Source organism: Syzygium oleosum, unplaced genomic scaffold, assembly GCF_021117445.2.
Source record: "Syzygium oleosum isolate NSW1041296 unplaced genomic scaffold, Sole_v2.1 Sole_v2.10, whole genome shotgun sequence".
Classification (NCBI taxonomy): Eukaryota; Viridiplantae; Streptophyta; class Magnoliopsida; order Myrtales; family Myrtaceae; genus Syzygium; species Syzygium oleosum.
In genome coordinates, this window is record NW_026607494.1 from 8,019,167 (window position 1) to 8,032,700 (window position 13,534).

Genomic DNA, 13,534 nt, shown 5'->3' on the forward strand with positions numbered 1-13,534 from the left:
TTAAGGGTGTAAATTAACATTCTTGGCTTTCTACATTGGGATGTGATGCAAAGAGGGGCAGTTAAAATTCTAGCCGGCTCATAATTCATTAATTTAAATTTTTAAGTAAAAGTTGATCCAAAGAACTCAAAATTGGATTCCCTCTTGCTTGCAAGTAATAATATCGGGTCCCAACACTTTCACGTTTGTAAATTTCTACTCAAGGACGAAGAAAAAAAGGATAATGACACAAACAGTCCTTGAACTTTGGCATAATATGCAATGTGATCTCTGAACTTTTAATTTATTTAATATGGTTCCTGAACTTTAACCTAATGTTCAGTAGACTGAACATTTTCATATAGTTCAGGGACCACATTGAAAATATACCAAGAGTTCAGTGATGACATTGAACAAATTAAAAGTTCAGGGATCACATTGCACATTAGATTAAAGTTCAGGGATCACATTGAACAAATTAAAAGTTCAAATATCACATTGCATATTAGGTCAAAGTTCACGGACTGTTTGTGTTATTTTTCCAAGAAAAAATGGGAACTTTTTCCTTTCTTTCACTATCACATGGAAAAAGAAGTGGAAAAAAATAATGAACCTCAAACTTCGTATCTTGTTTCCACTATACATGCTTGTAATGCCTTTCTACTTAAGTAATCCTCCAATGCTCCGAGACAACCTTCTTCTCTAAAGCTTAACTTGAACTGTTAGACCAAAGAGGACTAGGCCCTCTCTTTTTCTTTTGGAGACGATGCTTTTTCAAAGGGAAAGCACTGCAGAAGGATCCTGGTCCACCATCACACTATAGAGTCCACACACCCCTATCTCTAATTACGCAAGCACTCTCCATCTCTCTCTCTCCCTCTCTGTGCAAGCTTTCTCTTGGAAACAAGAATGGATTCTTCCTGGCCGGAAGTTGTGATCTTCGACGTAGAGACGATCATAGAAACGGAAGCCATCATAGAATTCGGGGCCATAATCGTATGCCCACAAACGCTGGTCGAGAAAGAGTACTTCTCTTCTCTGGTTCGGCCCCGACACGACTGGGAGTTCGGAGAATTCGAAGAACGAAGTAATGGACTCAGAAGAGAAGATATCATTTCCTCCAACATCTCCTTCTCGGACATCGCTCACACCGTCTATGACATGCTTAACGGTATATACTCACAGTCTAAAACATGCTTTAATACAACGTTAAGTTTCAGCTTGATCTCTCCTCCCCTTAATCCTTCGTTGTAGGAAGAATTTGGGTAGGCCACAACATCAAGAACTTCGACCGTGGAATTGTTGAGGACGCGTTCCACGAAATCCGGCGGCCGCTGCCAGAACCCTTGGACGTAATCGACACGTTGGAGTTGTGCGAGAAGTTTAGAGGGGAAGTTGACAATCTAGCGGTATAGGAAAAGCTTTTCCAAATTGGCGTTTCAACTCTTTACCATGTGATTTCTTTTATTAGACGCTTATATACAGACACTTTTTACTTGATGAAATACATATATATGATCAAACTTTGATTAAATCCTGAACTCCCACGTAGTCAAGGAATGGAAAGGTTCCAGTCTCCAGTATTTAACATGCATTCGACGAAAAAGAGGTTTTCCAAAAAAAAAAAAAACAACAACCCAGTTTGTGGTAGCTTTACAATGTTGTTGCATGTCCTTAAACCTCCTTATATGCTTGACCAAAATGTTTAGGAAAAATTATCCTTAATTAATCAACAAACCGGAGTTTTGGCCTCATTATTTAGATGAATTATACTTCTTTTCCTGATGCAGATGGCAACACTTGCAGAATACTTTGGTCTCGGAGAGCAAACACATAGGTAGTTTTCTTTGTTATTGGGATCTAAATTGTACATCAATTGTCCAACCGATGATTTGCTCTTACTTAAATTTATGTAATTTATTTAACTCGAACTCTTTTATCAATGAATTTACTAGAAGTTTTAAGTGCCCTCGGCTATAATTAACTTAAGGTTTAGTGACCATGCAAGGAATTTTTGGTAGATTATTAACAAGAATGTTAATGGAGTAAGGGCTAATTAAAAGCGGGGTGAAAGTATATGGTGAATTAAACAGGGTGATATGTATGCATGAAAGTAAAGAATGAATTTTAACGATTATTGAAGTAGTTTTTACCTAGTGATCACAAGCTGCATTTTGGAGCTGAGAAAAATATTTACCTAGTGATTAAAAACACAGGAGCAATTCCATCTCGAGTACTGTTAAATATTGAATTGCTTTCATCGTATACATTGTTCGCCAGGAGCTTAGATGATGTGCGGTTGAATCTCCGGCTATTCCAACGCTGCGTCGAGGTTTTCTACCTGGTAATAATTCCAAGTTTGTGTGTACATTTTACGGGTACCCGCCTTTCGCCTATCTTAGCTTTTACTCAATGTTTAATCGAAGACATGATTTTTTCCTTCGGTTCGACCAAGTACATACCTAAAACTTTCAGAATATGTCTCATATGGTCCTTCCTATGTGATCATGTGTTTTTTCTTGATCCGACTCTCCAGACCTAACTTTCTGTCGCTCTTTATGGGTTATACATAGACGGAGTTCTCAAACCTCTTGATGAGGGCTGTGAATAACAACGGCGTTCCAAGGTTTTTAGACCCTGGAGAGGATTCCATTCATACGCTCAGAGCTCATTGCGACTCCTGTGATTCTTTGGATCAAGTAGGAGATGTGTATTTGCCAATCTCTTGTGCTTCTCTGAACGTGAGGTGGGGGATCGAACCAATAAGGTTCTGGGACGACAACGGCCGCCCGAAGCTGAGCTTCGTGGTCAACGCACCGGGCAGCCTGAGCACGATGCTAGAAGAATGCGATCGGATGGTGGAAGGGTTGTTTAGGAAATTCGGGATCAACTCCAAGTGGACAAAAGTCGTGGACAGAGGAAGGAACTCCCCCGCAGTAAGGTTGCGGTAAGTTTCAAATCAGAATTTGAGCTTCTACAATGAAAGTAGTAGATTTAGTCGATATACACATGAAGTCTCCTTCCACGAGTCGGATTTTTCCTTGCAATTACAGCATGAAGATTGATTAAAACTATAGAGACAGATGACCGATAACATAATTTTTTCTTAAAATTCTTTTTTCTCTCGTGATTGAGCAGCATCACAAATACAGCAAGCAAGCAGACGATAGTATGCAAGAGGATAGATTCGGGAAAAACAAAAAGGCTCGTCTTCGATGAGAGCAAGCTCGGGACACTCATCACTCCAAGCACCCAGTTGGACGCCTACTTCTTCTTGGAACCCTACGACTATCAAGGGTTCGCTGGTATTAGATTAGTGGCTCATAAGTTGGTCATGGATCCCTAGTTTCCAACTGGCGTCGGACATCCCCAACGACGTGAATGAAGAACAGTACGTCTATACTATAGTATCTCTATGGAGATGTTGGAGAGTATGGTGTGCAGAGAGTGTGTATCAGGGAATCACTATAATATGTATACAGGCGAAGCTGCTGATGACATTTTAAGACTTTGCATAATATTAACTTGTTGAGATGTTTTCCTCTGTTACTTGACTTCTGTTATAATTTCATAGAATTACTTCCTATGACATCAGAGAAGAATGAATAGAGTGGATTAAGAAATGGGTTTCGCATGTTTTTCCATCTTATGTCTGGTTATGACAAAAGAATGATGCAAAGATAGAATGGTGATTACTTTTCTATTGAATCCTAGTTATTTCGGGCTCTTGTGGAGTCGCTCTTTGAGGTTGATAAGGCTTTACTCAAGAGTGAATTAGGCTTGGATAGGTTCGAAGGTTGAATCACTTTACCCCTAGAAAGAATCGAGGCGAAATTCCGCTTGAAACATTCACATTTCTTGGTGTTAGTGATGCGAGATTAAACAGATATGATGTGCTCAAAGGTAAAGTCTTGTTCTTCTCAATTCCTTTTTCACAAGGATAAATGCGCACAATCTGTTTGGACATTTCTCTGTATTTATTGAACAAAGTTAGAGAACCCTGTTGTCGTGTAAAATCCCTGGATCGGTCGGGGATGTTGGTTTCTGTCCAATAAATTTCAACTATTTTCAACACGTTTGGTTGCAGTAATCGTTATTACATCACAGATATATTACAAATTGATTGTCTATTACAGGTCCGAACACATTTCCTCCCAAGTCCGGGCTCATCTAGGACCGATCATATGTGGGTGTTAGGCGAAAGAAATTTCACATCGGAGACATCATGCAACATGAAACAGTTAATATATCATAATTGATCAATAATATTTATTAGCTTTAGTTTTTAAGCGGAGGTAGAACCGAACTAAATATCTTGACGAGCTCAAATTTAATTTCTCTCTCGGTGATCTCCCCGCGCATGGCCCCCGAACTTCTGCTTAAGGATGAAGAAAAATGGGAACTTTTTTTTCCCTTTCTATGGCCATCACATGAGAAAAGCAAAAGTGGAAAAGATAATGAATCTCAGACTTCATATCTTGTTTACACTGTATATGCTTGGAATGCCTTTCTACTGTAATATCCTCCAGTGCTCTGCGACTTCATCACTAAGACTTTAGACTAAGAGAAACAGTGACCAAAGCCGGCTCGGCCCTCTCTTTTTCTTTCGGAGACAGACGCTTTTTCAAAGTAAAAGGTTCATTCTATCCTCCAGTGCTCTGCGACTTCATCACTAAGACTTTAGACTAAGAGAAACAGTGACCAAAGTCGGCTCGGCCCTCTCTTTTTCTTTCGGAGACAGACGCTTTTTCAAAGTAAAAGGTTCATTCAACTCTCTCTCTCTCTCTCTCTCTCTCTGCGTGCAAGCTTTCTCTTGGAAGCAACAATGGATTCTTCTTGGCCAGAAATCGTGATCTTCGACGTAGAGAAAGATAACAGAGAGGAGAACCATCGTAGAATTCGGGGCCATAACCGTATACCCGCAAACGCCGGGCGAGAAAGAGTACTCCTCTCCTCCGGTGCGGCCCCGACACCGCTCCACCGCGCAGTGGACTCAATAGAGGAGACATTATCTCCTCCGACATCTCCTTCACGGACGTCGGCTCACGAGTCACGACCAAAAGGAACAGCGGAAAAGCATAGCCATCCGTTTCGACAATAATTGTTCACCACATCATCCATAAATCTGTGTTACAATATAATTATTTTTCTTTTATTTAGCATGTGCGCTTTCTTTTTCTCGTCAATGCTTTTATTGTCATACCCTAACTCTTATAGGTATAGGAGTAATGACACTGTTGTCCTTCTACCTAAACAACTCATTAGTTATGACATAATATATATATTCCAAACTCAACTCAACAAATATCAATAAACATATTCAACTATCTCAACTTAACTTACATAAAAAACGCAACTACCAAAAGGTCCTTGCCAATAGCACTCTCATCCTACTTGCCGCTGGCTAAAGAACTTGCAAAAGATTTAGAAAGTATGGTATGTATAAATCTCTTCTAAATAGATTGAGTATTCACTATTCATCTTTTTAGAACAAATACATAAGTAGATAAAAGATTAGTAAATGTCGGATTCGATTTTATGCGTCCAATATGCCATAAGGAGACTTTTTCTTTCAAAGGAATATCAAACCCTGCGGTGCCTCTTTAACTCATGATACAACTAATTCCTATGAAATATATCTAATTCCTATCATTTTCAAGACATAAGTTTTACAAAATCGAAGAAGACAGTAGCACTAGTCACTTGGGTCAAGCTACCCGAGCCAATGAACTTATAATCCTATCAATTAAGTGAGAAAACATATCAAAATCCAGTAAAATGCTACTTTAACTAATGATTTGACTAAACTATGCTTATCGAGCGACCAATCAACTCCTACTTGCCAACGAAAGGCTCGCCCGTAGCGGATACGCACTGCTATCCACTACGCGCAGCTCATGCGCTGAATTTGTTCACGCCACAATTCTCTCCACCGAATCTCGAATCAAATGAGATTACTATCAAAAGAAAACCATTTCAATACAAGTTTGAGATGTCACAAAGCATGCTTGAAATATCACGAAAATGGATCAAGCTAGGAGGAGTGTTTAAATTTGTGATCCATTTTCTAAGAATTCTCTTAGCCAAATCTAGAGAAGTCTACCCATGCGTGAGAAGCAATTTTGCTTCTAGACATTAAAGCAAGAAAATTGTTTTAATTAGCCACCATTTATGGTCGGTAAAGTAAATTCCACGGTTGTAACTGTAAAGAACACCAAGAAAGTGGTTTAAGTTGGTTGAGATGGCCTCTATATATAAGAGTGATCATCATTCCTGAGATAGTTGGGGGAAATGAGCTGGAAATGCATTTCCTATGCTCGTCCACCTAAACCATTGATATAGGCCCTACATCCAATCTATATACCTTGTTTACCTATTCATCACCTACCAAATATTTCCCACAAATGTGCATATTTGCACATCACCAACAAAAAACTATCATCGATATTAAAATCATGATTCCGGGCAGTCAAATTTTTAACATCCTTCCTAAATAAAGCGTGTCAAGTGATCATGTGTTTTTGCTTGATGACTCAGCAAACCTAAATCTTTTGTTACTCCTTTTGGGTTATGCACAGACAGAGTCCTTAAAAATTTTGAGGGCACATTATAGCAACACGAACAGCAACAACGTTCCAAGGTGTTTAGAGCTGATTATGACTCTTGTGATTCGTTTGATGAAGTACGAGGTGTGTTTGCAAATCTCTTGTGCTTCTCTGAATGTGAAGTTTGGGCCTGAACCAAGAAGGTTCTGGGACGACAATGGCCGCCCAAAACTGAGTTTTGTGGTCAACGAGCTCGGACTATCTAAGTACGATGCTAGATGAATGCGACCAGGTGTTGCGAAGGTAGCTTTGGAGATTCGGGATCAAGTCTGAGTGGAGAAACGTTGTGGACAGAACACGGAACTCCCCCACTGTAAGGTTGCGGTGAGTTTTAAAACTGAATTTGAGTTTATACGAAGAAATGAGTAGATTTAGTAGATATATCTGTGGTCTCCTTCCAAAAGTCGGAGTTCTTCCTAAAATTGCAGCATGAAGATTGATCATAACTACAGAAAGAGATGATCGATGATATGAGATTAGAACAGAGGAGTTTCCGGTCTGGTACCACGTGAGATTTGAGTGGGAATACTACCGATTTACATGAAAAGCATTAAAACTGACACAACCTTTTGTTTAGCTTTAGAAACGTGTCATTCAAATTTTGATTTTTCTATGTTGTGATTTGAGTAGCATCGCTTATACAACAGACAAGAAAACGATAGTATGCAAGAGGAAGGATTCCGGGGGAACAAGAAGGCTTGTCTTCGATGAGAGCAAGCTGAAGACACTCCTCACTCCAAGCCCCAAGTTGGATGCCTACTTCTTCTTGGAAACCTACGACTATCAAGGATACGCAGGCATTAGATTGGTGGCTCATAAATCGATCATTCATCCCTATTCCTGGAAGCAAAAGCTGCTCTTTCATTGTATGCCCAGAAAAATTTTATCAGTTCATTGCCAACTGATGTCGGACATCCCCGACGACATAGGTATGTGTCTACTATTGTATCTCTGGAGAGATGCTGAAAAAGTATTGTGTGCAATGAGTGTCTTCTTCGGTACTACTGTTATATTCATACAAGCGAAGCTACTGATGACGCTTTAAGACTTTGCAAAATATTTGCTTGTTGAGATGTTCTCCTCTATTACTTGACTTTTGTTATAATTTCAATTCCTTATTCACAGGGAGAAATGCCCATAATCTGCTTGGACACTTCTGTATTTATTGAACAAAGTTAGAGAACCCTGTTCCGCTATAAAATGCCTAGATCGGTAGGGAATGTTGGTTACCGTCCAACGAATTTCGACTATTTTCAGCTCATTTGATTGCAGTATCCATTATTTCATTATAGACCTATTACAAGTTGACTGTCCGTTACAGGTCCGAGCACATTTCCCCCTAAGTCCAAGCTCATCTGAATCTGATCATATGTGGAAACATCTCTCTCTCTCTCTCTCTCTCTCTCTCTCTCTCTCTCTCTCTCTCTCTCTCTCTCTCTCTCTCTCTCTCTCTCTCATAAGGCTGATTAAATTTGCATGTAAATTAACCTTCTTGTCTTTCTGTTAAGATACACGCATAAAGGTGTTAGGTAAAAAAAAAATTCCACATCAGGGATATGATGTAATGTGAAGCGGTTAATATATCCTAGTTAACTCATAATTTATTGACTTAAGTTTTTGAGTAAAGGTAGATCCAACTGAATATGTTGACGGACTCAAACATGCATTCCCTCTCGATAATCTCCCCATATGAAGCCTGTAAACTTTTGAAGAAAAATGGTGACTTTTTTACTTTCTATCCTCATCACATGAAAAAAAAAAAAAGAAGAAAAAAAACTGGAAAATATAATGAACCTCAAAGCTTCATATCTTGTTTTACACTGTGCATGCTTGAAATGCCTTTCTCCTTAAGTATCCTCCAATGCTCTCCCAGAATCTTCCTCTCTAAGACATGAGTTGAAACAGTGACCAAAGGGGATTACGCCTTCTCTTTTTCTTTTGAAGCCGATGCTTTTCTAAAGTGAAGGGACTATAAGATGCCTATCCCATAATTGAAATGCTTAATGGTGCCATAGAGTCCCACACACTCCATCCCTAATTACTCAAACAGTCTCTCTCTCTCTCTCTCTCTCTCTCTCTCTCTCTCTCTCTCTCTCTGTGTGCAAGCTTTCTGTTGGAAACAACAATGGATTCATCCCGGCCAGAAATCGTGATCTTCGACGTAGAGACGGTCATGGAGAGTATCAAAGGAACAAAAGCCATCCTAGAATTCGGGGCCATAATCGTATGCCCACGAACGCTGGTCGAGAAAGAGTACTTCACTTCTCTGGTTCGGCCACAACATGACTCCGGCTTCGGAGGATTCCACGCACGAAGAAATGGACTCAACAGAGATGATATTGTTTCCTCCAACATCTTCTTTTCGGACATCGCTCACACCGTCTACGACATGCTTGACGGTATATACTCAACATCCCACGTCTTTTGTTCTTTATCTACTCATTATACTACATCATACCCATCGTTCCAACGGGTAATAGCAAGAAGGCGTACCCACCCTTTTCAACCTTAATAGTTCACCACATTATTCACGGCAAGCTTTCTTTTTCTCGCCAGTGCTTAAGTACGACGTTAAGCTTCCTTCTTTGTAGGAAGGATTTGGGTAGGCCACAACATCAAAAAGTTCGATCGTCGAATTGTTGAGGCTACGTTCCGTGAAATCTGGCAGTCACCACCGAAACCCTCGGGCATAGTCGACACGATGGAGTTGTGCGAGAGGTTTGAAAAGGAAGCTGGCAATAAAAAGGTCTATGAAGAACTTTTCCCATTTGGTGTGTAATCTAGGTGATGGAATGGGTGATCAAATGAAAGTCATCAAATGGACCGCCCATTTCATGAGTATGTCAAGATATGATGAGCGCAAAAATCAAGTGTATACTAGAGCAACATATAATTTTACGAAGTCTTATGTTGTAAGATTTTGTGCTAATTTGATGAAGGGTGGATCTTATATCTCATGTAATGCAAGCATCCACTACTTATACTTCTGCTCACCATGTATGTTGAGTTTAATTTGAGCAAAAAATCAAGTCTTTCATTGAGCGATATCTAGGTCCTTAATGTTCATAGAATAAACTGTTTTTCTTGTGATTTCTTTTAGTACACGCTTATATATGGACATACTTTACATGATGAAATACATACCATCAAAATTTGATTATGATAGAGGTTTTCCAAAAACCCTGAGTTTATGGTAGCTTTCCGATGTTAAATAAAAAACTTATCAAGCCCTTGCATGTCCTTAATCCTCCATATATGCTTGTCCAAAATGTTTATAAAAAATTTTCCTTAATTAATTAAAAATCGGAATCATGTATTGTTCTTCTTTTCCTTGTGCAGATGGCAACACTTGCAGAATACTTTGATCTCGGAAAGCAGACACATAGGTAGTTTTCTTTGTTATTGGGATTTTCGTTTTACATCAATAGTCCATCCAATAATTTGCTTTTTCTTTAATTTATGTACTTTCTTAATTCAAAATCCTTTTATATTTTGTTTGAATGATTTTACTAGAAGTTTATAGTGATCTCAGCTATACTCATATTAAGGTTCAGTGAGGAATTTCCCGTAGATTATTAACAAAAACGTTATTGGAGCAAGGGCTAGTTCTATGAAACATCAATTTTCATTTGGGTATAGACGAAAGCGGACTCAAAGTATAAGTATCTAGTGAATTAAATAGGGTGATATATATGCATCATGCATGAAAGTAAAGAATGGATTTTTATGATGATTGAAGTAGTTCATTTGTTTTGGGAAAAATTCTAAATAAGGGCCGAAGTGCTCTCGTTTTTTCAAATAAGAACTTGAAGTAGACATTGTCTCAAATAATGACATGAAGTGCCTTCATTTTCTCAAATAAGGGCCTAAAGTGGACTTTATTTCAAATAATGACCTGACCTTGCTATCTGAAAGGCATTTTCGTCCTTTACTTTTTTTGAATTTTTTTTCATTTTTCTGTTTTTTCTTTTCCTTTTCTTTTCTTTCTTCTTTTCCCTCTTTCCATCACCGGCGGAGGTCACCGGACTCAGATGAGGGCTGCCCTCGCCTAACGCAGGTGAGGGCAACCCTCGCTTGAACTGGTAAGGCCAAGGACAACCATCGCCCTCGCCTGGGTTGGCGAGCCACAAGAGGGCGAGGGCAGCTCTTGCCCGACGCTTGTGAGGGCGACCCTCGCCTGAGGCCGGCGAAGGTCACTAACGATGGCCAAGGGAGAGAAGAGGGAAAAAGGAAAAAAAAAAGGAAAAGAAAAAGAAAGTTAAAAAAGCAAAAAATTAAAAATATATACTTAAATTCTTTGACTAAAATACCCCTTCTCCGATGGCCAGAATAGTCACCGGCCGGCCAAAAATCTTTATTTGAGACAATTTGACCACTTCAAGCTCTTATTTGAGACTATTTAGCCACTTTAAACTCTTATTTGAGATGATGTCTATTTCAAGCGCTTATTTGAGAAAATTATGGCACTTTAGGTCCTTATTTGAAAATTTCTCTTTGTTTCGTGGAAAATGAACGATTTGTAAAACATTTTCCTAAAAATGATTGCTTATATCACTTGAAACAATTAACCAATAAAAAATATTTTTATTGTCGACTACAATTTATAACTAAATATTTTCATGGTCGATAAAAATGTTTATTGTTCATTCAACTTTTATAAGCGTTACAAGCGATCATTTTCAGGAAAATATTTTTTCAATTATTCATTTTTCGCAAAACAAACGCATCTTAATCGTGCTCTTACGTGATCACGAGTTGCATGCATTTTGAGTCGAGAAAAAAAAAATTAACCTAGTGATTCAAAACAAGAAGAGCAGTTCCATTGTGAGGTTAATTATATCCATTGATTGCCAGGACCTTAGATGATGTCCGGTTGAATCTCCGACTTTTCCTGCACTGTGCTGCGGTTTTCTACCTGGTAAATTATTCAAAGTTTATGTGTATACGTAAAACGGGTAACCGCATCTGCGACTCTCCAAACCTAATATTTTTGTCACTCTTTTCGGGTTATATATAGACAGAGTCCTCAAACCTTTTGCGGGCACAAGATGACAACACGAACAACAACGTTCCAAGGTTTCCAGACCCCGAGGAATTTTCAATTCCTTCGCTCAAAGATGACTCTTATGATTCCTTTGATAAAGTACGGGAGCCAATCTCTTGTGCTTCTCTGAAGGTGCGGTCCGGGATCGAAATGAAGTTCCGGGACGACGATGACTGCCCGAGGCTGAGCTTCGTGGTTGACTCGCCGGACATCCTGAGCACAAAGCTAGATGAATTCGACGGGATGTTGCAAAGGTTGTTTTCGAGTTTCAGGATCTACTCCGAGTGGAGAAACGTTGTGGATGGAAGATGGAACCCCCCCACTGTAAGATTACGGTAAGTTTTCAAACTTAGTATTCGTTACTAGATCACAGACACGATTGCTTAGATTATTTTATGAGCTGTACTGAATTTAATTTTGGTTATACTGGTATCTTCATTTTCCAACTAAATCTGGACAACTGATGCATTGCTCCAACTTTCGATAAGGTTGTAAGAATCAAGCACGTTGCAAGCATAATCCAGACCAAGAGACGGTCCAAAGTGTTTGTTACATCTCATTACATCTGTGCTTTGTCTATAGCAGCAAAAAAAGCAAAGAAAATTGGTCCTTACATCAGTTTCAGCCTGAATCGTTGTTTATTGTTTTTAGTAAAACTATCCGGGCCAGATTTTCGCTCATTATTATCCAAATTCTCTTATCACCGAAAATGGGGGAAAGAGGGTTTCTTCATACAAATCGCAGAGTCAAAAGTTCAAACCGATAGAATGAACTTGCGGTTTAAGATATAAAGTCTCCTTCCATAAGCCAGAATTGTTCCTAAAATCACAGCATGAAGATTAATTACAATTACAGAGGGTGATGCCGATGAGATGAGATCTGAACAGAAGACTAACTGCTCAAAATACCACATGAAATTCGAGTGGAAAGCTTTAAAATTGACACGACTTTGTTTTGCTTGAAAAATGCGTCGTTCAAAAGTTTAAACTGCCGGAAAAAAAAAGTTCGGGGGCCATAAATTATAACTAACACATGTATTTCATTTTCCTCTCTTGTGATTGAGTAGCATCACAAATACAGCAGACAAGCAGACAATAGTATGCAAGAGGGAGGATTCCGGGAAAACAAGAAGGCTTGTCTTCAATGAGAGCGAGCTCCGGACACTCCTCACTCCAAGCACCAAGTTGGATGCCTACTTGTTTGTGGAAACCTACAACAGTAGAGGATACGCAGGCATTACATTGGCGGCTTATAAGTTGATCATTCATCCCTAGATTCGGAAGCAAAAGCTACTTGCTTATTTTGTATAAGTTATATGCTCAGAGAAAGATTGTTAGTTGATTGCCAACTGACATCGGACATTGCCGACGACGTAAAAGACGGATGATATGCGTGACATGTTGTATCTTTGTAAAGATATTGAAAAGCATTGTGCGCAAAGTGTGTGTATCAGGGACTGCTGATATATTCACGCAAGCGAAGCTACTGATAACATTTTAAGATGTTGCAAAATATTCACCTGTTGAGATATTTCTCTCTATTACTCGACTTTGGTTGTAGTTTGATGTAAGTACTTCCTATGACAGAAGACAAGAGTGAAATAAAGTGGATCGAGGAATGGTTCTCGCATTTTTTGTCTTAGGTTTGGTTACGACAAAAGAATAACAGACTTCCTCTCTATCAAATCCTAGTTATTTCGGGCTCTTGTCTAGTCACTTTTTTTTACATTGATAAGGTTTTACTCAATGGTGAATAAGGCTCGAATAGGTTCGAAGGTTGAAGCAATTCACCCTTAAATGAATCAAGGTGAAATTTTGCTTGAAACTCTCATATTTCTTATGATTGGTGATACGGAAATAGACGAATACGGCGTGCTCATTTATATCTATGCATCATTTTATGATAA

At 39.0% G+C, this 13,534-nt stretch overlaps 2 protein-coding genes and 1 pseudogene across 2 annotated transcripts; all 3 read left to right on the forward strand.

Annotated features, from left to right (window-relative positions):
• Positions 1–790: 790 nt before the first annotated feature.
• LOC115685746 (protein NEN1-like) lies at positions 791–3,528 on the forward strand. The gene is made up of 6 exons (XM_030610850.2): positions 791–1,150; positions 1,234–1,388; positions 1,770–1,816; positions 2,260–2,323; positions 2,553–2,926; positions 3,118–3,528. The coding sequence occupies exons 1-6, from the start codon at positions 889–891 to the stop codon at positions 3,323–3,325; spliced, it is 1,110 nt and encodes a 369-aa protein (XP_030466710.1). The 5' UTR covers positions 791–888; the 3' UTR covers positions 3,326–3,528.
• A 1,276-nt stretch (positions 3,529–4,804) lies between these two features.
• Positions 4,805–7,629, forward strand: LOC115685791 (protein NEN1-like; annotated as a pseudogene).
• A 980-nt stretch (positions 7,630–8,609) lies between these two features.
• On the forward strand, positions 8,610–13,198 carry LOC115685747 (protein NEN1-like). Its single transcript, XM_030610851.2, has 6 exons — positions 8,610–8,983; positions 9,176–9,330; positions 9,924–9,970; positions 11,439–11,502; positions 11,602–11,963; positions 12,695–13,198. The coding sequence occupies exons 1-6, from the start codon at positions 8,710–8,712 to the stop codon at positions 12,900–12,902; spliced, it is 1,110 nt and encodes a 369-aa protein (XP_030466711.1). The 5' UTR covers positions 8,610–8,709; the 3' UTR covers positions 12,903–13,198.
• Positions 13,199–13,534: the final 336 nt, after the last annotated feature.